Here is a 24,733-nt window from a genome sequence, read left to right as displayed (position 1 = left end):
AGATGAACGGGATAGCCTGGGATCCAGGGACCACCCCACACGCCTTTTCTGCTTTCTGTCTGCACTCCCTTGGGAAAAGCTTTGGGAGGTGTGAGCCAGGGAGCGATCCTGAGACAGACAGGCTGCCTGGCCTTATGCGCCCTTCCTAGAGGTGTCCCCTCTGCTAAAGATGAGCATTTTTATGAGAGAGACCAAGAGAACCCAAACAAACATGGTGGCGTACTTGTGGAATTTCAGCACTTGGGGGGGCCAGAGAGTTCCAGGCCAGCCTGGGCTACCCAGTGAGACCTACTCTCAAAACACCAAAAAGTCAGCTGGGTGTTGGTGTCTCAAGCTTATAATCCCAGACTCAGGAGGCAGAGGCAGATCTCTGAGTTCAAGGCCAGTGAGTTAGCTCCAGGAGGATAGCCAGGGCTACACAGAGAAACCTTGTCTCAAGACAAAAACAAAACCACAACAGCATTAAGACGTCACTGTGACCCCTGAAGCAAGACTTGGTTGTTGGCTTTAAAGATGGAGGAAGGGACTGCCAACCAATACATAAATACAAGGAGCAGGCTGCTGGGGAAGGGGGAGATGGGAACACGCGTTCTCCCCCAGAGCCTCCAGAGGGAGTGCGCTGCTGCTGGCGCCTGGAGGCCAGCCCCGTCCTAGACCTTCACCCCAGGCGCAGAGGAACACGGATACTGTTTTAAGCCAGTACATCACTGGTAAGCTGGTACCGCAGTCACAGCAGGGTTGCCCCAAGCAGCTCGCTCTCGCTCGGGGGCGTGGGTTCCCCAAAGGAATGCAGGCAGCGCTCTGGGCACGCGCTTTATACCAAACATCAATGTGAGCCGTGACTTTAGGACCCCAAAGGTCAGTCCACCATCAGATGCTGTCATTAGATGTTTGACAACTCCACCCCACCCCCACCCCCACCCCACCCCCGTCACACATGCACCACAGTACAAAGACTCCACCAACCTGAACTGCCACCTCTGAAAAGTTCTCTCCTGCTTCCTGGAAGATGTCTCCTAGCCGGAAAATGGGACACTGAGGGTTCCGAGTCTTGTGAAAGGTACAAGAGACATTCAGATCTGGCAAGATGTTTCTCCTGTGCAGAATTGCAAACAAATGGATGTTTTAGCAGCCATCTCCCTAGAGGGGAAACAGACGGCTGATAAGAAGTGCTTGCTGGTTACCGTGGTGTAAGTCCCTCCACCACGGCTGCTGTCAAGCTCCCGATGGGACACTGTTGATTTCCACATCCCTCTACTACAAGCAGATCCATCGCTCCCTGAGGTGAGCTGTGAGGCAGCTGCCTCATCTCCTGGGGCCCTTACACTGTGCTAAGAACAATCTTTGTGACCGAGAGCGTTTGCAGAATCAGTGGGCTGTCGCTTCCACAGACTGTGGCTTCCATCTCAGCTGCCCGTGCTCATCCGCTGTCCAGATTGTTTGCTCAGGGAAGCAGCCACTGTGGCCTAGGGACACTCAAAACAGTCCTTGGGCGCGATGAGCAGGCTGAGGAACGGAAGTCCTCCTGCCCCAGCCACATGGGGAAGGCCGGAAAGGGGCTCGGCTGTAATCAAGCCTGACTGACGGCTCTGGAAAGACTGTGAGCCAGAACCACCCAGCAGAGACCCTTTCAGGTTCCTAATCCACAGATGAGAGAGAAAAGCTTGTGTGATTTTAGGCCCTCTAGGTTTGAGATCATTCGCTCCATGGCCGAGATAACGGACCCGTACAGCCAGGCACTGGGGATGCTTACGTGGTATAGTTGTGGCCCGGGAAGTCAATGTTGTTCTTGATGAGCACAGTGAAGTTTTCAGCGCTCCTCAAGAGTGCAGGCCTGGGAGAGAAGAACGAGGATCTGTGACCTCAGGGACAGAGTCCTTGGATCGGAGGGTTATGGTTTCGTGCTTTTGAGTGAAGAGAAACGAGTACAGCAACTTAGGTAGGCAAAACTTTCCAAAGTTCTCCACAAGGCCTGTAGCTTCTTCAAGAAGCCTTCTCCCTTCTTGAGCCCCCTCACGGCAATTACGGTGTCAGGTCAGACATGACACAAATGCATGCTTGGCTCTGCGTGGTGCCCTGTTACCACCTGACAGCTAGCTCTCCAAGGGAGAAATGGGAAAGGGCCTCAAATGTAGCACTTGCTGCTCATCATGGCGTAAATTAAATACTCCTACCATGGCTGGGGTCAAGCCCACATCCACCATCGGTAAACCTAAAACTGGCTTTGAGCCAGTGCTGCTCAGCTCTTGAGCGGCCATGTTTGTAGCTTCCTGAATAGACTTGTAGCCACCACAAGGCTGAATAATCATATTCAGCCTTTATCACAGGACCACACACAGAGTTGTCTGTGTCATTCATTCATTCAACTCATTCGTTCATTCATTCATCCTCAGAGGCTCCAGATAGCATTTAGTTCTCCCCTGAGTTAGAGGAATCAAAGTTCCAGACCACAGGAAGGCCATCCAGCCACCAGCCAGCCAACCTTCCATTAACAAATAATTATGGTACTGGACACAGAATAAGGGAACTGGGACATCACAATGAGCAAGACTGCCAGCAGCTGACAGTCTATAAAAGATGGAGGAAACTGGCTGAAGGTTAAAAAACAAAAACAAATGCTGGGCGCTGGCAGTGCACACCTTTAATTCCAGCACTTGGGAGGCAGAGGCAGGTGAATCCCCTAGTTGGAGGCCAGCCTGGTCTACACAGCTAATTGCAGGACAGCCAGGGCTACACAGAGAAACCGTGACATGAAAAAACAAAATAAACCAAAACCAAAACCAAAAAGAACAAAGCCAACCCTCTGGTACTCAGCAGCGACAGGCAAGGGTGGAGGGGCCATCAGGAACCATCTCACTTTCATTCCAGCACTTCTGGAATGTAGTCTTGGCTCTCATGGGACATAGCCATAGGGAATGCTGTCATTTTTGCCTGTTCAGCACTCACAGTTCCCTGTGGCATATAGTCTCAATTCTCTCCTTCTTGGGCTCGCTAGAGGGCTGGATAGGGATGGCTCTACTTCCTAGTCCTCCCTTCTGTCCCACGTGGACCCTGGACCTAAGGCCACATAGTGCCCACAGTCGGCTCTCAGAGGTCATTAGACATAGTATGGCAATGAGAACATTTCAGAGCTTTAGAGGGAACAAAAGGCTAAAGAATTTCTTGAGCTCTATGAACTACAATGTGAGGAAAGTCAAAAAGAAGAGAAATGACTAGGAGAAGGGTTAGAAGGGGGAAGAGGAAACCTTACACCTTCAAGGCCTGGAACCATGGACTCTGAATGTCTCATTCAGTACAGTAAAAATTAAAAAAATAAATAAATAAAACCAAAAATGATATCTCTTTTTTTTTCCTTCTGTTTAATAAAGTTGAGTTCATGGTACCTGCATGAAAGTCTTATTTATTTACAACACATTCCTGCCTTGTTCTGGACTGTGCCCTTACAACTTTTATTTTAAACTTCATGCTTTAAGTAGACAAACTGCTTCCATTAGAAGATATGGATTATTGAAGGGAAATTTCAGTGTCCTGTGTGGGTTCCTATGTGAAACTGCTGGGGAGCGGCAGGGGTCCTCAAAAGAAGCTGTCGCCATTGTTCTTGGGGTTCACCATCAGTACTTGATCAGACCATGTTACTGGGGCTGGAGAGATGGCTCAGAGGTGAAGAGCCCTGCCTGCTCTTCCAAGAGGACCTGAGTTCAATTCCCAGCAACCGCATGGTGGCTCACAGCCATCTATAATGAGATCTAGCACCCTCTTCTGGCATGCAGGTGTACATGCAGGCAGAACCTTGTATTTGTAATAAATAAAACTTAAAAGACGAATTACTGAAATCATAACACACTTTGGACCTGGAGGAATCAATCTGGAACTGACCTGAAGATTTCCTCCTTGCCTGCTAGTGCCAGAAAGGGCTGTGCAGGCCACTGAAGGAGAAAAGTCACCAATGGTGTTACCCAGCAGTGAATTCTGCATGTTACAATACCAACCTGCCAGGCAAGGTTGCTTATATGGTGGCACGAAGGTGATGTGGTGACCAGGTGCTTTCTCATTGGATTTGAGGGGTGCTGCACAGGAGGGACTTCTTGTCTGGTAGTGCAAACCTGGTCCAAAGTTCGTGGCTTAGGTCATAGGCCCTAGGTAAACCTACTTCTGTTTTTCTAAATGAACATGGTGTCAGACTGCCTTCTCTGTATTTGCTTATCTCCTGTGAGTGCTCCTGTCAGCCTTGGTCAGAGAAGCTCCTCTTTGCAGTGGGCAGTGGTAAATGCAGACTCGTAGCTGGTCCAAGCGCTAAGGAAAAAAGGACTGATGAGCAATGGCAATTTATATCAACACCCACTGAAGGTTCAGGGGCTATCGAGGATGAGAGGATGATGAGAATACTAAGCAGAGGATGGGGAGGAGAGCTGTCTTCTGGACATGACATGGCTGTTGCTTTCATGAACTCATAGAAACTATAGTTACCTACATACGACCTACAAAAGATCAGGTAGTGAGTATTCCAGCACAGATGGGAGATGGGATCATGAGGCTCCACCCACAGCTGAGGAGCCATTGGCAAACCATGGCTGCCGGAAGGGCTCCTTTCTCTATGTTGCCATCTGAGGTGAATCGGCCCAGACCTACGTTCATGCAGACAGAGCTAACTGGACTCAGTGAATTACTGTGTGGGGGGGCAGGCATGAAGGTGGAAGAAGAAAGCATTTGGGGAAGGGACTCAGGAGAGTGGGAGGGGAAATTTGGGTTAGATATCATCAAAACACATGATATATATATAATATGTGTTGTGTGTATGCACATTTTATGTACTACATATATTATGTATGAAATTATCACAATAAGGTCTAAAAATATATGTGCACATATAAGGAACAAGTAAAACTGGCTCAGGACTCAAGACTGCAGGCTCCTCTTACGTGACATTTATAGCTTTTCAGTTTGAATTACATCTTCTCTGCATGTCTCATCTCCTCTATTACAGAGCGAGAATCCCGAGACCCACTCCCTGCCCGTTTTTCTTAGATTTTTGTTCTGTATGAAGCAACACACAAGGGAGGTGACCGACAAATGGAACGCCAACTCCTCAGTCGCTGTCTTAAATGAGCGGAGGGTTAAGGGAACTATCTGGTTCATATCTCACGTGAGGAGACTTCATGCCCTAGGTCATGTCAAAGTACAACCTAGGAAGCTGGTTTAGTAGTTTATGGCTCTAATCCCAGAACTCAGGGGTCTGAGGTGTGTAGGCTGGTACCCCACCCACAGCACAGTACCTTCTGTATCAAGAAACTCCCCTGGCTTACAAGTGAAACGGGGGTGACAGTCGAAGGCCAGAAAGGGCAGTACTCTACAGCCTGCACCCTGATGTTGGATGGTGGGTGGAGCTTGGCCTGAGCCACCTCTGTATCTCTTTGTCCCACATATGAGTGACCCTGAGTCCAGACTGTTTTGGGAAGTCTTAAAGAATCAATGGCTGTGAGATTAAAATTAGGGCCAGTGAGATGGCTCAGTGGGTAAAGGTGCTTGCCGCTAAGCCTGATGGCCCAAGTTCACTCCCTGGGACCCACATGGTGGAAAGAAAGAATCAGCTTCTGGAAGTTGTCCAGAGGCACAGCATGGCACATAAGCACCACATATACAATCAGACAAGCAAACAAATGTAAATAAGTATAATGTGAAAAATTAAAAATTAAATGCGTTTTCAATTAAAATTCCATTCCTTGTTTCATGTGTCCAGTCACCACAGGTTGCAGGCAGCTACCATATGGGACACCCTGGGTACCAAACATCCCCATCACTCTCGTACAGAGCTGTCTAGAACCACTATTCTTCCAGGAGCAGAATGCCCCCGTGTGGAGGCCAGAGGTCTTCCTCAGTGAGTCTCCATCTTATTTTTTGAGGCAGCGTTTCTCACTGAACCTAGGGCTCACCAATCTGGCTCGACTAGCTGGCCAGCAGCCCAGGGATGCTTCTCACAGCCTCCTCAGCTGGGACTACAACCGTCTGCTGCTACCCCTGGCTGTTTATGCCTGGCGCTTAGGATCCAAACTCCAGTCATCAGGCTCGCTGGTCAGACACTGCTCACTGAGCCTCCTCCCCAGCTCTGCCTCTTCATATTCTTTGTCATTTAATATAAGCTCTGGCAGATCAGAGCAAACCCAGGGGTTACTACTATAACATGTTAAGAGCTGGCATAGCCTTCCCAGAGATGGCAGAGAGGTCTGCAAGCCAGGACTTCGCAGCCAGGCCTATGCCAATCAAAGAATCCCAGGAGCCCTAGAGAGGCTGGCATTGCCAAGACCACTGTTGGTGCCCCTAACCATGCAACTCACCGCGGGGCATCTTTCCCCTCCTCGGCAGGACACCAGGCAGAGATTTCACAGGTCTTCCTTCTCTCGTCGTATGGTATACACCTGCCAGTCTGGATTCCTACAAATTCCAAAGGGTTGAAGAAGCAGAGAGGTGAATGTACCAGACGAGGGATATCTCTAGGGACACCATGCACTCAGTGTGCAGAGGCCCAAGCGGCTCCCTCTTCGGTGAACCCCATCCTCATCACATATGCACCCTAAGCCAAACAGAGAGAGATCCCTAAGAGGAGAGTTCTGTATTCAAAGTCCACTATACATGGACTAAAATGTGGCTTCTTACGTGGCATCTGAGCACCTGCAGGGTATACAGCTTGTCTAGGATGTGTAAAGTCACATGATGAATTTGGGAGCATCCTTCTGAAGCATCAGGAAGAGAGAGAACCAATACAGGGCAAACCACAGTACAATAATCTCCATGGCAACTCACACACATTATGGAATGGAACTCAACACTCAGGTGCCTTTCTATGAGTGTGGGTGTGTACATCGATGGTGGCTCTTACTTCCTTGTTTTGAGACAGGTTCTCTCTATTTAAGCTCTGGATGCTCTGGAAGGCTGGCCTCAAACTCACAGAGATCTGTCTACCGCTGCCTCTGTCTCAGGAGTGCTGGGATTAAAGACCTGCACCACCACAGCCCAGTGTCTTATGTGTTTTTGTTTTGTTTTGGTTTTTTGGTTTTTCAGGACAGGCTTGGCTGTCCTGGAGTCCCTCTGTAGACCAGGCTGGTCTCGAACTGACAGAGATCTGCCTTTCCGAGTGCTGGGATTACAGTCATATGCCACCACACCCGGCTATCTTTTTAAATTAAAACATGAGGCATTGCTTTTTGCAAGGCTGGGGCTGTAGCTCAGTGGTAGAATGCTTACCCAGCCTGCATGAGGCCCTGGATTCAATCTCTAGAATGGAGAAAGAAAAGAAAGAGTGGGAGGGAGAAAGGGATCAAAGGAGGGAGGAAGGAAGGAAAAGGTTAAGCCTCCAGGTCCTTGGAGGCTAGAGTTCCTGTTTCTCTACCTTTGGGGAAGTGTTCCAAGAATTCGACCCTGCACAAAGGTCAGCTAAAAGCCAGAGACTAAGGACCCCAAACTGGACATCATGAAGGTGACAAAGATGCCAGACCATCCCCACTTAGTAGCTCAGGGAAAGACAAAGAAAAGTACCTTTGCTTTGCGGATCCATCCATCCCTTTTTGCAACCCTGGTCAGAATAACAGTGTGCGCTGCGGGTGGGAAACTTCAGGAAGAAGGGCAGGAGAGCAGAGAGTGAACATTGCATCATGAGCCACCAAGAAACCACAACCCCTGCTCACCACTGTTCATTGCAACATCACTCGTGATGCCCGAAAATGAAAATAGACCAAATCCATCAATGTGAGAGGAGACAAATAAAAGGTGGTATATTCATATGGGGTGTGTGTGTGTGTGTGTGTGTGTGTGTGTGTAAGCCAGAGGTCAGGTGTCTTTTTCTATCACTCTTCCCCATATTTTTTGAGACAGGGTCTCCAGCTAAGACTGTAGCTCACCCACTGGCTGGGCTGGCTGGTCATCAAGGCCCAGGGATTTACCCACACAGTTCCCCAGCACTAAGATTACAAGTGTGGCCAGCTCTACCCTGCTTCTTATGTGGATGTGGGGGATCGAACTCAGATCCTCATGCTTGATGGCAAACACTTTAATGACTGATCCATCCTCCCAACCCCCGTATGTGGAGTCTTGTTCTGCCAGGTCCTGACACATGCTACGTCATGAGCCATCCTCAAAGCGCGATGGGGTATGAAAGGAGCCAGACACAGAGGCCACGTCTGGTTCTATAGGTAGGACGTGTCCTGGATATGCAAATCCACAGAGACAGAGCACAGACTGGTGGCTGTCAGTGGCTGTGGGGAGGCTGGAGAAGACTGACTGATAATGGGGACAGTTTGTTTTGGGAGTCAGGGTTTCTTGGGTGGGGAGTATGATAGTAATTTTCTAGAATTAGGTAATGGTGGTTTGCAAAAAAAAAAATCACTGAATTATATACTTGGAAGTCAAAGGTTTTTAGAGTACATAAATTCTATCTCAATTAAAAACAAGAGTAGGGGCTGGAGAGGTGGCTCAGAGATTAAGAGTACTGGCTGCTCTTCCAGAGGTCCTGAGTTCAATTCCCAGCACCCACATGGAGGCTCACAACCAAACAATGCATAATAAATAAATCTTAAAAAAAAAAACAAGAGTAAATAAAAAATACAAACTGCAGGTGTCAAGGCAGCCAGGAGGTACTTTCAGAGATGGTCTTTGGGGTAGAGAACAGATGGCAAGGTTGCGGTTACAGGGCCCCTGCCACCACAGAGCCGAGCAAGCAGGCAGCAGGCGGTGTCAGGAGAAAGGGCGCCACCAACATGATCCTGCCTGGAAAGCCTGAGTCAGCTGTGTCTGGGGGTGATGGACAGGATAAGGGAAGGGCAAAGAGAGGGCCTCGTTTCTGCATGTTTCACTTCACACAGCCAGTGTCAGGAAAGACGGAACAAACACATGTACACGCAGGAAGAAAGCCACTGCTCATCGTCACCTGCCTGTCTGCCCCTAAGACTGGGGCAAGGATCTAGGTCTTGAGTCCAGGTACCCTGGGGTTCTGGGAGAGCAGATCTCTCTGTGGGTGGTGTTTCCATGGCCGAGTCATTCATTTCACTGCCCCTAGCTTTAACTCATCTGTGAAAGGAGGATAACTTGCTTTGTCTCGGGTGGGTGCTGTGAAGGTGGGACGAGTTTTGGAAAGAGGGCGTAGTGTAGTCCTTGCTCAGCAAATAGCTCGCACGCTTTTCACACTCATTTGCTCTTTACTGCTTGGAATGCTTTCTTTCTGTGACCAGCCAGGCCTCTGGGTTCTTCTCTTGGTATCCCCTAAATTCAGCTATGAGTCTTTTGCCTGCAAAGCCCAAGTCACATCTTTGTAGCCTAACTGCCTGCTGGACTCACTATAGGCCTTGATAATTGTAGTATAAATGAATGAGTGAGTGAATGCGTGAGTGAGTGAATGATAATATACTATGGCTCTTGAGCAGTCGTGATCTTCATTATCTAGAAGGAACTCCCAGGAAAGAAGATAAACCGATTCTGTTTTTTATATTTCTAAGAGAAACTCTAACACTGTTAGTTTCATAATTGCCACAGGGGCTGGAGAGCTTCTCAAGCATTCTCCGGGCTGATAGACGAGCTATTTCCCTCCCTTTGGAGGTGGGCCTCTGTGTGCTTGTAGGAGGCGGCAGAAATAGCACAGTGCCAGCCCCAGGCTTCAGCTTTCTTCCTTCTGACTCTGGGGTTCCTGAGCTGCACTATGCTAATCTGGCTGCTCTTCTGGGGGAAAGCATGCAGAAAGACCCCAAGGAGAGAAAAACCCTTGAAGACTCCTAGGAGGGGAGAGACGTCCAGCGCTTTGAGCCTCCAAATGATGCTAATGGCAGCTGTGTGGGAAACGAGCCGGTTCAGCTGAATTCAGTCCACCGTGGAATGGTGAGAAGAAGCTGGTGAGGCCCTTCAGGTGCCTGGGAGTTTGAACTGCTAGAACGAGCAGTTTATATTCAGGTGTACTTTAGGGCTTGGCCACGTTTACTGAGATGACCAGGGACAGTGTGAGCAGTGACGTGCCCAGAGAGGAGGCAGGTGTCCATGTGGAATGACCCAGGCCAGATTGCAGTGTAGCTAAACTGTCCTCCCCAGTCATGTGGTGGCCTCCAGGCTGGCGGTACCCCATGGAAGCCTTGGGTTTCTTCTGCTCTGGGCGACCATTTTGGTTCCCCAAACAGCACATTTTCTGAGGGCTTTGCAGCGTATCAGAACATGTCTAAGTGTTCTCTTGTGTAGAATAGGGCCTAGGAGTTATACCCCTGAATTTGTGAGGCTCCAGTGAAATGTGAAATAACACACACACACGCCAGGAATCATATTGTTGTGAGCTGCACAGAGGGCTTGTGAAGGAAAGAGCCGGAGTTCGCCCAGGCTCCTAGTGCTGCAGCCGGAGCCTGAGGCAGGCCGACAAAAGATCTCGGTTCCCAGAATGCATCTCAGCCCTTTGACCTCTCTGAGTGGGTCCCCTGCTTACCTCAGGACATAGCTTCTGCTCTTGGCCTTCTGACTTGAGAAAATTTGTCATTACGAAGAACGAGTTCCCCTGCTGAGAAAAGTGGCAGAGCAAGGATGAAGCTTGGGGAACAGAACTCCTTAAGAGGCATAATATGTTTTGCTAAGTGCCAGGGGTGAGCCTTTGTCCTCTTGGAAGCCCCTAGAAAGAGGCCGTGGGCAGCATGGACTTTGCCGAGGGCTTAATATCAAAGCTGCAGGAGCTGTCCCGCAGGGCCGGGGGGAGCGGAGCTCTCAAGTGTAGGGAACAGTCATTTTCCAAGCCAGCCTCAAAAGCAGCTGTGTCATTTTTTCTGACACAGTAAAATCCCATTAAACGGAGACTCTGGAGAGCTGGGGAAGTGGAGGTGGGGTGTGGGCTGCATCCTGGGCAGGTTGTTCAGATTTCTCAGGGCTTAATGGAAGGCCATGGGGCTTCCCACTACCTGGGCAATCAGTGGCTTTTATGGTCTGTAGCTAGAAACAAATACCAGCTTGGGCCTGCTGACTTTGCCAAGTGCTCTGGCTCCCCAGGGTTGCAATGGGCTCTTTTGTTCCTCCCACACCCCCATCTGTTCCTAACTCCTTGGCCCCTCTTTTACTTCTCCTTTTTTGGTAACTGTTTCATTTTTCCTGCTTCGCAGACTCAGCTAGTCACACTCTCTGCTGTGACCTCCACCTTCTCTGTCTTTGTCACCACATCCTTTGTTCAGAAAGACCCAGGAACCATCTCCTGATGACTTTTTCAGCAACAACGGGCCACACAGGACATGCAGAAGCAGACGAGCTCCCTGTCGTCCTGAAGGCAGGCCGAACGCGCCACAAGGTGGCCCTGAGCCCAAAGCCGTGTGCGCCTCAGTGTGAGCAAATCAGATCTCATTTGGAATTTGCCAGGATGTGCTGCTATTTTGAGCAGCCGGGTAGGATAAAGCAAAGACCATCTTCTTTGAGCTGCTGGATGTGACCCAGTTTTGCAATTTTTAGGTTTTTCTCAGTTGGGATTTTCACAGGTTTTAAATAGGACCAACGCTTTTCTTTTGAGACAAGGTCTTACGTATTCCGGGTTGGCCTCAAACTCACTATTCAGCTGAGAGTGACCTTGAACTCCTGATTCTCCAGCTTTGACCTCTTGGGGCTCCATGGTTTTCATGCATTGTACCAGTTGAGCTGTATATCCTCAGGCACAAGCTAACTTTTTTCTTGTCTTTTCCTTTTGAACTGAGGCTCTTACTCTAAGGATGGGGACAGGGAAGTGGCGAGGATGAGTCCTGGCGTCAGCTGCCTGGTACTTACCTGCATAGGGAAGGTGTAGTCCGCAGTGTCAAAGATTCTTTGTACCGGCCTCGTCACCCCGCCCTCTGTGACATTTTCTATCACCTCTGCAATCCCTTTGACCTTGGTGTGCACCGAGCTGATAACGGGCTCTTTCCGCTGATAAAGCTTGTCACTCACCAAAGCAAAGCTGAGGACAGATGAAAAAAGCATCAGTGGTTTTCTCACAGGCCAGGGCAGTGGTTTGAGCTGCAGACTCTGAGGCGGGGAGCTGCTTCTGCCCACAGCCTGCTTCGCTGTGACTCCCCCTTCTGCAAACTGGGACCAGCAGTTAGACCTGCCCTCTTCTTTATTAATTACCCAGTATAGACGGACCTCAATTCATAGTCCCACTCTTGGCAGGTTGAATGGCTCTGTCCCAGGGCTCCGGAACACATCAGCTGGGCTTGCTCCTGTTTCAGGTCATTAGATTTTTGTTTTGTTTTGTTTTGGTTTTGAAATAGGGTCTCTCTGTGCAGTCCTGGTTGCGTCTGACATAGACCAGGAGATCCTCCTGCCTCTGCCTCTCAAATGCTGGGATTAAAGATATATGCCATCATACCTATCAGGCCATCTCATTTATAAGAAATTCACAGAATAGATAAATCTATAGAGACAGAAAATGGATAATTGCCAGAAGAGAAAAAATAGTGAGTGACAGCTAATAAGCAAATTACTTCCTTTTAAGGTAAAATATGTTGGTAGATAAAGGTATTACTATATAATGTTGTGCACTGTTAAATGCCACTGGTGGGGGCTGGAGAGATGGCTCAGCAGTTAAGGGCACTGTCTGTTCTTCCAGAGGACCCAGGTTCAAGTCCCCGCACCCACATGGCAGATAAAAACTGTCTGTAACTCCAAGATCTGACACCCTCACATATACACACGTGCAGGCAAAACACCAGTGCACATACAAAAAAATTTAAAGGTAAATAAATAAATTTTAAAAATTAATCTAAAACACCACTGTTGTGTTCACCTTAAAATAGTCCTTTATTCCTCCCCCTTTTAATGGTCAGTTTTATGTTATATAAAGTTCACCTCAGTTGGTAAGATTAACCCATTCTTATAGATATTTGTCCATAGAAATATCAAAACAAAGTAACAAACATCAAATTCAGGATGATGTTTACAAGGGGGAAAAAAAGAGAACAAGATGAAGGATGAGTTTACAGGGGGCAAAGCTGGATTGATATGCTTTTGTTTTGTTTTGTTTTGTTTTGTTTTTCAAGACAGGGTTCCTCTGTGTAGCCTTGGCTGTCCTAGACCCACTTTGTAGACCAGGCTGGTCTTGAACTCACAGAGAGCTGCCTGCCTCTGCCTCCCAAGTGCTGGGACTAAAGGTGTGCACCACCATGCCCAGCTCCTTTGTTTCTTAAGTTGCACAGAGGCACATGGATATTATCTTATTCATAGTACATTTTAGTGTTTATCGAACAGTGATTAAAGAAGAACCTGGTCTATTGAGACAGTTCAGTGAGTAAAGGCTCTTGCCGACAAGACTGATGACCTGGGTTCGATTCTCCAGAACCCACACGATGGTAGAAGGACAGAACTGAGTTCTAAAAGTTGTTCCCTGACCTCCACATGCACACCATGACACATGAGCATGCACATAAAACGTACACAGTTTTTGAGATGCTGGAGCTAGAAACCCATATTTGGGACCCACTCTGCGTGTATGGTACAGAGCTTAACAGAACACGTGTAGACATACACATTTATGAATGTTCAGCTGCACCTCCGCCTCAAAACACATACAAAATACTTGCAATGTTCTTTCAAGTTATCCATTGCAGCATCTTCCCAGAACAGCATGTGCTCTGCCATTTGGGAAGCTCTGTCTGAAGCTTCATATCCATTCTAGAATATGCATTCCATGATTGTCTTTAACAGAATCCAGCCCTGTCAAAAGACTGAAGGCTTTGCAAACACAATGGACCTTTGTACCATAATGAACATGAAAATTCTACTCACACATCCCAGAGATGCAGCAAAAGAGAAAGGAAGCAAAGAGTTTGTAGCACTTTGCAATAGTTAAGCCGGGCATGGTAGCACAGGCCTTTGATCCCAGCACTCAGGAGGCAGAGCCAGGAGGATCTCTGTGAGTTTGAGGCCAGCCTTATTTACAAAGCAAGTCTAGAACAGCCAGGGCTTAATATACAGAGAAACCCTGTCTCGAAAAACCAAAGAGAGAGAGAGAGGATAGTCTAATAATCAATTCTCCCACCAACTCTTGACTTTGTGGGATGACTCAAGAGAAACAAAACCTCTTCTCTGGGCCATGAGTTCAGTCCTTGAATGAGGTCATAATTTTCTACTCTCTAATCTCAGTGACCATTATCTTTAAGAAACTGATGTTCAATACATTCAGGCTCATGCAAAGCCACCAGCTTGGAGCAAGCACAGTATTAAGGTGCCAGGGGATTTAACTGATCCCGGTAGAATAAGTACGATTGAAAAGTGAGGGGAGAGAGACTGGAGAACCAGGCAGGCAGAAGAGACCTGACAAAGGAGAAGCTAGGCTCACCCAGAGACCCTTGCAGAGGCGGGTAGAATGGAAGCCCAGGGATCTAGTGGAGGTGGAGAAAGAGGTTGGGCCATGGAGCCCTGGGACTGTCTCTGGCTTGACTCACCAGATGTAGAAACAGAAGGCCACTAGGAAGGAGTTCTTCAGACCCCCGAGCCATCTGCTGTGGATTTGCAGGACTTTCACAGATTGATGGCTGCATAAATGCCCCATGGGCAGCATGTTGAGAAGGTTCCCAGAGAGCCCCAGGAAGGAAGTGCCTCTCAGCAAAGTCTGCCTTCCTCTGACAAGGACTGACAGCAGTTCTGAGCAAAGGTAACTCTAAAGTGAAAGCTCTGAGTGAGACCTGCCTTCACATCTGTTTAACCCATAGCTAGCTGGGGCCTAGCTCCAGGCTCTGCTGCCTGTACACCCTCACTCATGTTGCCGGGAGCGTTTGTCAGAGCATCTTCTTCACCAGGTCAAAGGGCATGCACATGGATGGCTCAGTTCCTTGTGTCAAACTACAAAAGGCCACACTGTTTCATGCAGTGAAGCAAAAGTGTGCACACCGCCCTTCACAAAGGATCTTAACAGACAAAGGCGTGGTCACGTGAGCATGGCTGAGGTGATGAAGGGTCTAGGCAGCACCTTGGGTATCTTTACAGAGATAAGGACAGATGCGGCAGTTGTAAGGAGCCCTCTGAAGAAGGGCACAGGTTGGAACTGTAACCGGTGATGACAGAAGAAGGGGTCCAGGCAAACTTTCCCTGCGGTTGCTGACTGGTGCCAGTGAAGATGACAATGACAGTGGTGATGGCAGTGACTTTTTATTTATGCCCTCAGTCTCCCTCTTTTCCCCACCTCTTTTCCATCTGCATTTAAGTATAATTTCTCATCTTAAAAATAAACCCTCCCTCCACCCCACATTCTCCTACCGCCATGCAGGGCCTGGCTCCTCCTGCGGAGCCCAGTCTTTTGAAGGAGTGAGTCATCGCCTCCCTTTCCACATCTCCATTCACTCCTCCACCCACTCCAGTCTGGCTCCCACCCCCACCACTTCTCCAATGCCGCCCTTGCCAACTCACTCTCCTCCAAATCTAGCAGGCATGCCCCAGGCACCATGATGGACTCTGGTGACCATGGACAGCTTCCTCTTTCTTTTTCTTGCAGCCCAAGGAGCCTACATTCTCCTGAGTGCCTTGGATCTCTCTGGCACCTCTGTCCCAGAATCCTTTGGAAACTTCTACATCCTCGCCATCCCCTAAATACTAGCACCACTCAGGGATCCCTGTTCCAAGCTTCTTGCTTTCATCTACCTCTCTTGCTGGTCAGTTGAAGATGTCCATGGCTTCAATTACCATCTACAGGGCTGGGTGACAGATAATCTATCTTAAAGTCCTGAAAGCAAATACCTACACAATCAATATGCACAGTTATGGGCCTCATATACCCTTCTAACTCAAAGCTTTAAGCTCTGAACTCAGCCTTTAACCCCAATTACATTTTCTCCTGAACTTACTAGCCCCAGGAAGGAATTCAACCAACGTCTGATTAGCTGCCCAAGTCAAGAATGTGGCACATCCTTGACCCTTTCTCTCCTTTCCTTCACCCCCCCCCCAACCCATCCATTCGCCTACAAGTCCTTGTTTGAGCTGGGCAAGGTGGCACATGCCAATAATCCTTCCACTTGGGTGGTTGAGGCAGGGGGTCAGCTGTTTAAGGCCAGGTGCACCTACATGTGGAGTTACTCGAAACCTGTCTGAGAAAGCCAAAATCTAAGAAATTCCACTGTTGTATCTTCCTAATATGACTCAGCTCCACCTGGCCTCCGCCACTGTCACCTTCTCAGTCCTGCTCGCCATCAGTTCACAGGAGGATAAAGCAACACTGTTTAGTCTCCCTCCAGGCCTGGTCCTGTGCCCTCCACGCTTCAGTCTGAGCATGTACTCTGGAGGAGACATTCAAGTCCAATCTTGGCTCAGCCTCTGACTGGCTAGGTAACTTTGGTATGTAAAGGTACCGAAGGTACGGAACAGATATGTAAAGGTTGTTAGACAATTCACATGATCTGTCACACGGCCAAAGACCTGGTTCACTTGGACACTACACAGCAGGGGGCAGACTACTCTGGGAAAAAGGTCTCTGCGGGCCATTGCCCAATGTGAACTCACAAACCAACAATCTCTCAGTAGTGGGAGAACCAGGCACCAGGGCCTCAGCTGCAGCTGCCACCCCCACCCCCCAAATGTGCTGGGTCCTACCAGTCACCCATCCCTGTAGCATGATCCCAAGGATTGCAGATCCTGCTCTCTAAAAGCTGGCAGTGGTACCTTATCCGGGAAAAGAGTGTGGAAGCAAGGCTGAGGACTTTGAGTTGTAAGATTACCTTGAGTAACCTGGGTGAGTTCCAGAGACCCACACATCTCTGTAAAAGAGGCAGAGGGCAGCCTGACACTCACGCAGAAAAAGAAGCACTGTGGAAACACAGCGGATAGAGGACTGAAGAGGCTGCCTCCCCCAATGTTTTCCAGCACCCTCATGATAAAGCTCAGTTCTGCTCACAGTCTGGGTCTTGCTGGTTTACAAAGTCCCCTGGGCCTCTCCTCTGAGACACTAACACCAGCCCTAGGCTGTACTCCTTGGGCCAGTGCTGTGTTGACAGCCAGGGAGACTGGGCTGGAGTGGGCTCCAGAAGCCCGTGTGTATACAGCACTACACGGAAGCCTCCGCTACGGTAAGTGTGGCAGAGGAGCTGGCTGCCCAGGCAGCTTTCATAAAGCCAAAGAAAAAGGGATTGTGCTCACTTTTTTAAGATTCTGTGTTTCAGATTCTTTTTTTTTTTTTTTTTTTTTTTTACATTTTGGGGCTAGACATGAGTAAAAGGATAGCGCAGACTGTAGTAATAAAAACATTTTAAGCTTGGCAGTGGTGGGTAAATGTTTTTAATCCCAGCACCACGGAGGCAGAGGCAGGCTGATCTCTGTGAGTTCCAGGAACCTGATCTACAGCGTGATCTCCAGAACAGCCAGGGCTACACAGAGAAACCCTGCCTCAAAACAAAATGAAAAAGCAAAAGACAAAACCAAACAAACAAAACAAAACCCAACAACAATAACAAAACATTTTAGCTGTTGGTTCAGCGCCCCAGCAGTACTGAACACGCTTGCCTCTCTTTGATCTTGCATGGAAAAGACAAAGACAACCTCATCCACAGCACCTCTGAGCCATCTCTCCCCATAGCAGGTCCATCTCAAGCTGGTCCACGTCTCTCCAACTCCACCGCTCCGTTCTAGCCCAAGTTGCTGTCTTCTGTCACCTGGGGGCTGCAGCAGTCTCTCAGTGGCTCCTATAGCCATTCTTGTTCTACCTCACAACCCATTCCCTCTTCCCAGTAGCCACTAGAGCCTTTACACACACCAATCAGATGGTTCCGCTCCCCAGAGATAAACAGGCTCCTCAGAGAATTCCATCCCCGCTCTTATCTGTCCTGCTCCTGCTCTTCCTTCCTCTCTCATGAACTTCTGGAACATGGGTGTCCTTACTGTTCCTGTTTGCTTCCTCAGCCTTTGCGGTTACTATTCTTTAGGCCCTATGTGTCATGTGGCTGGATTCTTCTCCTACAAAGGTCTCCTCCTAAGTGGGCCTGTCCTAATCCCCTAGCTGCCCAAACTCTATCATATCATTCAGGGCCAAGGTGGTGACTTGCATATTTCATTTTCCCCAAGGCCACAGAGACTGTGCCTAGGTTGGGTTTGGTGTCTGGTCTCTTCTCCACCTACATGGTAGCTGGACAGAAGAGGCCCAGCCTTACAGGTGTCACCCTTTGGGGAATGGCCAGCCAATCTGGGACTGCATTTTAAAAACCATGAATAAGTACAGACACACCCTTCTCCCCTCCACCCCACACCTGGCAAAGGACAACCTGAGGCTTCAAAGGACAACACCATGCCTGCTGTTGGTGCAGGTTGGCTGGGTCAGGGGAGGCTATTGTGAATGAGATCAACCTTTTCTAATCTTCTTTGGCTACTGAAATATTTCTGAGCTCAGTCTCCAGGGAAGAGGAAGCCATCTTCTCAACAGAAAACAAATATCTTTTTCCATTGTGCATCAAAGTGCCATGTGGCCTCTCAGCTACTTGGAATGAAATTCAAGATGGCGACATTGCAGGCGGCTTTGTTCAGACAAGTTGGTGTTGGTGAAGCCAGTTTTTCTCCAGTTGTCTGAATAAATGGCTTGGTTCCTGGTCACAGCAAGCCAAATAGGAGTATAGTACAAGGGGGAGGTATCAGTTGCTGTGGGCTCCTGCTGTGACTAAGAAAGGAACAAGCCCTAGCAACAGCCAGAAACAGAGTCTCCACAGCTGGCTCAGGGCTGAGACTATACAGACAGGCCTCAGGCTCTGCTGAGATCCCTTATTTATTTATTTTACAACTTCATTTATTTTATGTATATGAATACTCTATCCGGATGTACACCTGCATGCCAAAAGAGGGAAGTAGAGGGTATAGATGGTTGTAAGCCACCATGTGGTTGCTGGGAATTGAACTCAGGACCTCTGGAAGAGCAGTCAGTGCTCTTACCCGCTGAGTCATCTCTCCATTTTTAAACTCTATTTTATTGGGGGTTTCTTAAAGCTCTGGCTGTCCTGGAATCACCCTGTAGACCAGGCTGGCCTCAAACTCAAAGATCTGCCTGTTTCTGTAGCAGGGAAAAATGAAGGCTGACAGCGGGATCTCTAGACCAGGACACCCCCTTGTGCTTATGTCAGGCCCCTAACTGCAGACTTATTACACTGTTGAGGTTGCTGTATCCTGCAGAATCCACAAGAGAAGGTATACATAAGACTTAGTTCCACCACACGAAGGAAACTAGCTATTATTTTTAAAGATTTATTTGTTTAACACCCCTAATAATAATAACTAAAGCCAAATGAGGGCTTGCCGAGTGCCGTATGGCTCTCTAATAGCTCGTGGTTTGTTATTAGCTCATTTAATAGACCCAATAAAGATTGTGTCCATTTTATAGATAAGAAAACTAAGACCCAGAGAGGTGAAGGAGGTTAGGGAAATGCCTTAGTTGATAAAATGCTTGTGACAGGAGCATGAATACCTTAGTTCTCACATGAAGGCCAGGCTTGGTGGCATGTGCACATAATCACAATGCTGGCAAGTCAGAGAGGAGGGAATCTCTGGAGCTCATTAGCTCTCAGCCTAGCCAAGCGGGTGAGCCTCGGGTTCAGGGAGAGGCCCTGTTTCAAAAACAACGAGACGGAGAGCAATCAAAGAACACACCTAAACATCAACCTGTGAGATCCATACACATGTGTGTGCGTGCACGCATGCGCACACACAGCTTCAAAAATGCTCACACACACACACCACACACACACACAGAGGAAAGGGTTTTTTTTTTGTTTTTTTTTTTGTCTTTTTGTTTTTGTTGTTGTTGTTTTTGGAGACAGGATTTGTCTGTGTAGCCTTTGCTAACCTGGGCTCGCTTTGTAGACCAGGCTGACCTCGAACTCACAGAGATCCGCCTGCCTCTGCCTCCCAGACTGCTAGGATTACAGGTGTGCGCCACCATGCCTGGCTGAGGTAAAAGTTTTTGAAGCCACATTTCCATATCTCAAAGCTAAGCATGGTTGTGGTTACTGTGAGACTCAAAATAGAGGATGAGTATAAAGATTCCCACTCCCTTCACAAACAGTTTTTAGAATAGCTGCTAGTTATGGATCGCTCACATCAGCATTGTGGTAAGGGATGTACTTTTTCTTCCATAGTTGTCCAGAGGTTGTATGAACAGACACAGAAACGGAGGCTCAAGCAGGTTAAGTGACTTGGCCAAGAAGTTGCATCCAGATTATAAAACAGGCCACCTCTGAGCTTGACAAATGGTCTGTGGTCAAGTGTTTCCTGTGCAAGTGGGAAGAGCCAACTTCAATCTGCAGCATCCCCATAAAAGCTGAGCACAGCAGCAGGTGCCTGTAACCCCAGCACCGGGGAGGCAGAGACTGAAGGATTCTGGGATGTGATGAAAGACCCTGCCCCCAAAAAAATAAAAGGGAAGAACTCTCCTGAGGAAGTTGACCTCTAGCCTGTACATGCACACACACCCTTACACGAAAACAGCTACACACACACTCTCGTTCTTAGTAAACCACAGCACCTCCTCACCTGTCAAAAGCTCCATCATTATCATCATCAGGAAACAAGCCAAAGCCACAATGAGCGACCACTTCACACCCACTAGGTTAGTTATGGTCAGAAAGCAACAGTATCAAGTGTTGGTGAGGGCAGGGAGAGAGGATGCCCTCACCCGCAGTCCGATGCTGTGAAAAGGTCAGGCTGCTATGGAGAACAGTCCTCTGAGGGTAACATACAGTGGTCACATGACTTGGCAAGACCTCTTCTAGGTAAACACAGGAGAAATTTGGACGTATGTCCAGATGACAAAGAGAAACAACTTGGTTCCACCATTTGCTGAATGGGTAAGGAGTCTATCTAGAGTGGACTGGCTATAGCACAGTAGTACACTTACGTACAGCTGGCTGCTATCCAGTCATAAAAAAATCTACAGCATCGCCAGGTGCGGTGGCCCATGCCTGTGATCCCAGCATTTGGGAGGCAGAGGCAGGCAGAGCTATTCGAGGCCAGCCTGGGCTACAAAGTCCAGGACAGCCAGGGAAAAACCCTGTCTTGAAAAACAAAAAGTCTACAACATCAATACACTCACTCACTCTACAATGTGAACGAACATTGAAAACACACTAAGAGAAAGAGTCATTCGGTGGCAAAGGGCCACATACTATATGATTCTGTTTATATGAAATGTGAAAAAAATAGGTAAACCCACAGGAACAGAAAATGGATTAGTGGGTACTTGAGCTAAGGGACAATGATGGCTAGAGGGTGGAGAAATTCCTTTTGGGCTGGTGAAAATGTTATTTTGTTTGCTTTTGTTTTTCAGTACAGGGTTTTTCTGTGTAATCCTGGCTGTCCTTGAACTTACTTTGTAGACCAGGCTGGACTCTGCTGAGACTAAAGGCATGTGCCACCACACCCAGCTGAAAATGTTCTGAACTTGGTTTTGGTGACACTGTGCAACTGGTGAACACACTGAGAGCCCTGGACGCGAACACTGGAACGTGGCGAAAGTCCGGAGTACACATTGTGCCTTCATCAGCTGTTTTGGAAGGCCCCTCGATGCCCTAAAACAACATTTCCAAACCTGGTCCTGTCCCTGCTAGGCATGAGGATGACTCAGACCAACCAGGGGATGTCCCCACCTCCTCTGTGAGCCCAGGGGGTTGCCTGTATCTCCCAGGTTCCTAGGGCATGCCCGGCCATGCTCATCTTGGCAGGCCACCGATTCAGTTGAAAAAGTTGAAGAATGGCTCGCAGCCTGCCACTCTGTGGCTTCCTCCAGCCACAGCCAAGGGCAGCTTCCTCCTGCTGTCTCCTCCCAGGCGGCTGGGAGAGTGTGTCTCAGATTTAACAACCACATGGAATCCAGCAAGTGCACCAGCGGCTGTGTCCCCGGGTTGCTGTCCAGTGCTGCAGAGACCTGTCCGTCCCACGCCCCACTTACCTAACATACGAAAAGATGATCACGTGCAAGACCCACTTAATGGTGCCGTAATTCACGCTCTGGATCCGTGTGACTTTGTTTGTCTCATACTGCAAGACATCGTTCCAGCTGCAGCAAGCCGGCATGGCGCCAGGCTCACTCTCTGTTTAGGCTGGACCTGAGCTATACCCTCTCAGGCTAGACCACAGCAAGCCCCCAGCTAGGAGCAGACAAAGGAAGCTCACTGATTCTTAGCAGGAACATGCAACTTCCAGCTCCTCCAGTGACTGCGGTGGGGGCGGGTCCTGGCAACTGCCCCAAATGTGAGCAGAATAAACAAGAACCAAGTTCTACAGGCCTGGCTGGCAGATGACCCCGCCCTGCTGCCCTCCCCCGGACGCCCGCACAAAGATGGTGTTCAGAAGATGGGCATTTTTTAAATTCCCCCTCCCCAACCCCCTTTCTTTTGCTCTTTTGGACTCATTTCATTTTCAAGAAAGGGGCCGCCCTTCAAATGTCATAAGACCCAGTGTGACTCAGACAAGGGCTGAGATACGTCCATTGCCTCAAGCCCCTCTCAGAGGCATCTGTTTTGTTTTCTTTTGTTGTTTGTTTGAGGCTGGTTCTCAAGCAGCCAGGCTGACCTCAGATTTGCCACGTACCTGAGGCTGGCCTTGAACTTCTGATCCTTCTGCCTCCGTCTCCAGAGTGTCCTGCCCCACCTCACAGAGATTACCCGTTTGTTTTCTACAACCCTTTGTTCAGTTCATGTGTACAGGTGCACGGGGTGAATGATTGCGGCCATTGTCCTTCCCCACTTCCAGCAATACTCTGGTCTGCAGATGATCAGATTCATTATGGGAGGAGAAGACTGTTTCCATGGCATCTTACCTTCTCGAGCCTCTAGATTCTTCCCTGCTCTGTGCCCTGGGAGATCACCCCATGGAGTGGTCCAGTCAGCCCAGACCAACAAGAATAGAGCTGCAGTCCAACAAAAGTAGCTCTCCTGACCGTGCGTGAGGGAGATTCAGGCAGGACATACACAATGGACAGCTTCCTGCATGGGTTGCACGGTGGACCCAGGGCCCCGGGAATACAGCCATGGTGGCCTCAAACACAGCACCTGCAGACTCCCTGTGTTTGAGGCTCTGTTCAATGGAGATGGCAGCTGCTTCTCTGCATTAGGATTTAGGATCGTCCAGGCACAAGTGGAATGTGTCTTTCTGAGAGTCTGACTTCAGATTACAATGCTGCTCCCTGAGAAAGAAAACAGTCATTTGCATGTTATCACTTGCTGGCTAGAAAGAGTCTTTTCTTTGCAGCCAGCTCAACCCACCACCGCTGTCTTTCCTGCCTGATTACAGGCCAGACAGATTTAGATATTTCTAGTCTGAGCTGACTTGTACTTTCTCATCCCTATGATGTACATCAAGGCCCCTGCCCTGGCTGGCCCCAGTTCAAGAGACTAGATGAAGGGGTTGCTGGGTGAATCTCTCAGCCCTCTCTGTTTAGATGCCTGCATAGGAAGCCCTGGCTTTGTCCTTCCGGTCTGGGAGCAGTAGGGTCTTCCCCCTGTTGCCAACCCTAGGCAGCACAGTCTTACTGCTTCCTCTCAATTCTGTCCCCACCTTTGCATCACCATTGGTTTCTATGCTCTGCCATGTCATTGCTTTTCCAACACTCTGAGGAGTCCAGTCATTTTCATCTGTAAAGAAAACAAACAGGGCCAGTGAGATGGTGAAGGTGCTTGCCACCAAACCATGACCTGTGTTCAATCCCCAAGACCCAAATAATAGAAGAGAACTAACTCCATTCAATTGTGCACACACATGCATGAATGTTCAAGCGAGTATACACATTCACTTGCGTGTGTACACACTCACACACACAAGCACACACACATGACTACACCCCACAGGTAAATGTAACAAAAAAGTTTACATAGTAGATCTACAGGCCCCCCATTAGGGCAGTAAAGTATGGTGGTTAGAACTAAAAGGCTAGCTGGCTGATTTCCAAACCTGGCTTTATATCCTAACGACTCTGTGTCTTTGGGCAGTTTCTGTTCACGACATTCATTTATTTATTAATTCCCAGGAGTGCAAGGAACTAGTGGGTATAGCAACGGATAGGTGTTCAAGTCCAAAAATGTCCATTCACTAAAGAATAGTTCAACAAGACATGGTACAACCATACAATGGAATAGTATTCACTCATAAAAATGGAATGAAGAATAGATAGATGCTGTAACTTGGATGAACCTTTGAAAATGTGAAGACACAAGAGGTTACAGCTCATGACTATGTTTATAGAAAATCCCAGAACAGGTAAATCATTCCAGTGTTTTTCTTGCACCACCCATGGATCTTCATAGTCTTTTTGCCCATCAGCGTTCTCTGTTTTTTCATCATCATACCACTTCATGAATGCTGTTGTCTCAGTTAGGGTTTCTATGGCTGTGAAGAGACAGCATGACCACAGCAACTCTTCTGTAGGAAGCACTTCACTGGGGCTGGCTCAGTTTCAGTTTAGTCCAGTGTCATGGCAGGAAGCATGGAGGCACCCAGGCAGACATGGCGGTGAAGAAGGAGGTGAGAGTTCTACATCTCTATCTACAGGCAGCAGGGAGAGAGAGAGACAGGGCCTGGCTTGAATGTTTTTATTTCTTTTCTTTTCTTTATTAATTTTTATTTTGTGGGTTTTCAAGACAGGGTTTCTCTGTGTAGCCCTGGCTGTCTAGGAACCCACTGTGTAGATCAGGCTGGCCTCAAACTCTGAATCCACCTGCCTCTGCATCTCCAGTGCTGAGATGAAAGGTGTGCTGTACAGGCTGATCTTATTGGGAAATATGCAGTCTGGTGAAGATTGGGGGAGGGGGAG

General features: G+C 48.5%; 1 protein-coding gene across 1 annotated transcript in view; it reads right to left on the bottom strand.

Moving 5' to 3' along the window:
• P2rx7 (purinergic receptor P2X 7) overlaps positions 1–22,139 on the bottom strand; it is a 40,096-nt gene extending 17,957 nt beyond the window's left edge. The window contains exons 1-7 of the mRNA XM_055605990.1: positions 21,875–22,139; positions 11,758–11,926; positions 10,448–10,519; positions 7,531–7,603; positions 6,333–6,429; positions 1,754–1,834; positions 967–1,096 (exon numbers count right to left, since the gene is read on the bottom strand). Of these exons, the coding sequence (XP_055461965.1) occupies positions 967–1,096; positions 1,754–1,834; positions 6,333–6,429; positions 7,531–7,603; positions 10,448–10,519; positions 11,758–11,926; positions 21,875–21,999 (747 nt within the window). The 5' untranslated portion in view covers positions 22,000–22,139. The remainder of the gene's footprint in view (positions 1–966; positions 1,097–1,753; positions 1,835–6,332; positions 6,430–7,530; positions 7,604–10,447; positions 10,520–11,757; positions 11,927–21,874) is intronic.
• Positions 22,140–24,733: the final 2,594 nt, after the last annotated feature.

The sequence above is a fragment of the Psammomys obesus genome, unplaced genomic scaffold (genome assembly GCF_907164565.1).
Source record: "Psammomys obesus unplaced genomic scaffold, mPsaObe1.curated_primary_1811, whole genome shotgun sequence".
Lineage (NCBI taxonomy): Eukaryota > Metazoa > Chordata > Mammalia > Rodentia > Muridae > Psammomys > Psammomys obesus.
Note: the sequence above shows the minus strand (reverse complement) of the source record. Positions and strands in the feature narration are given on the sequence as shown.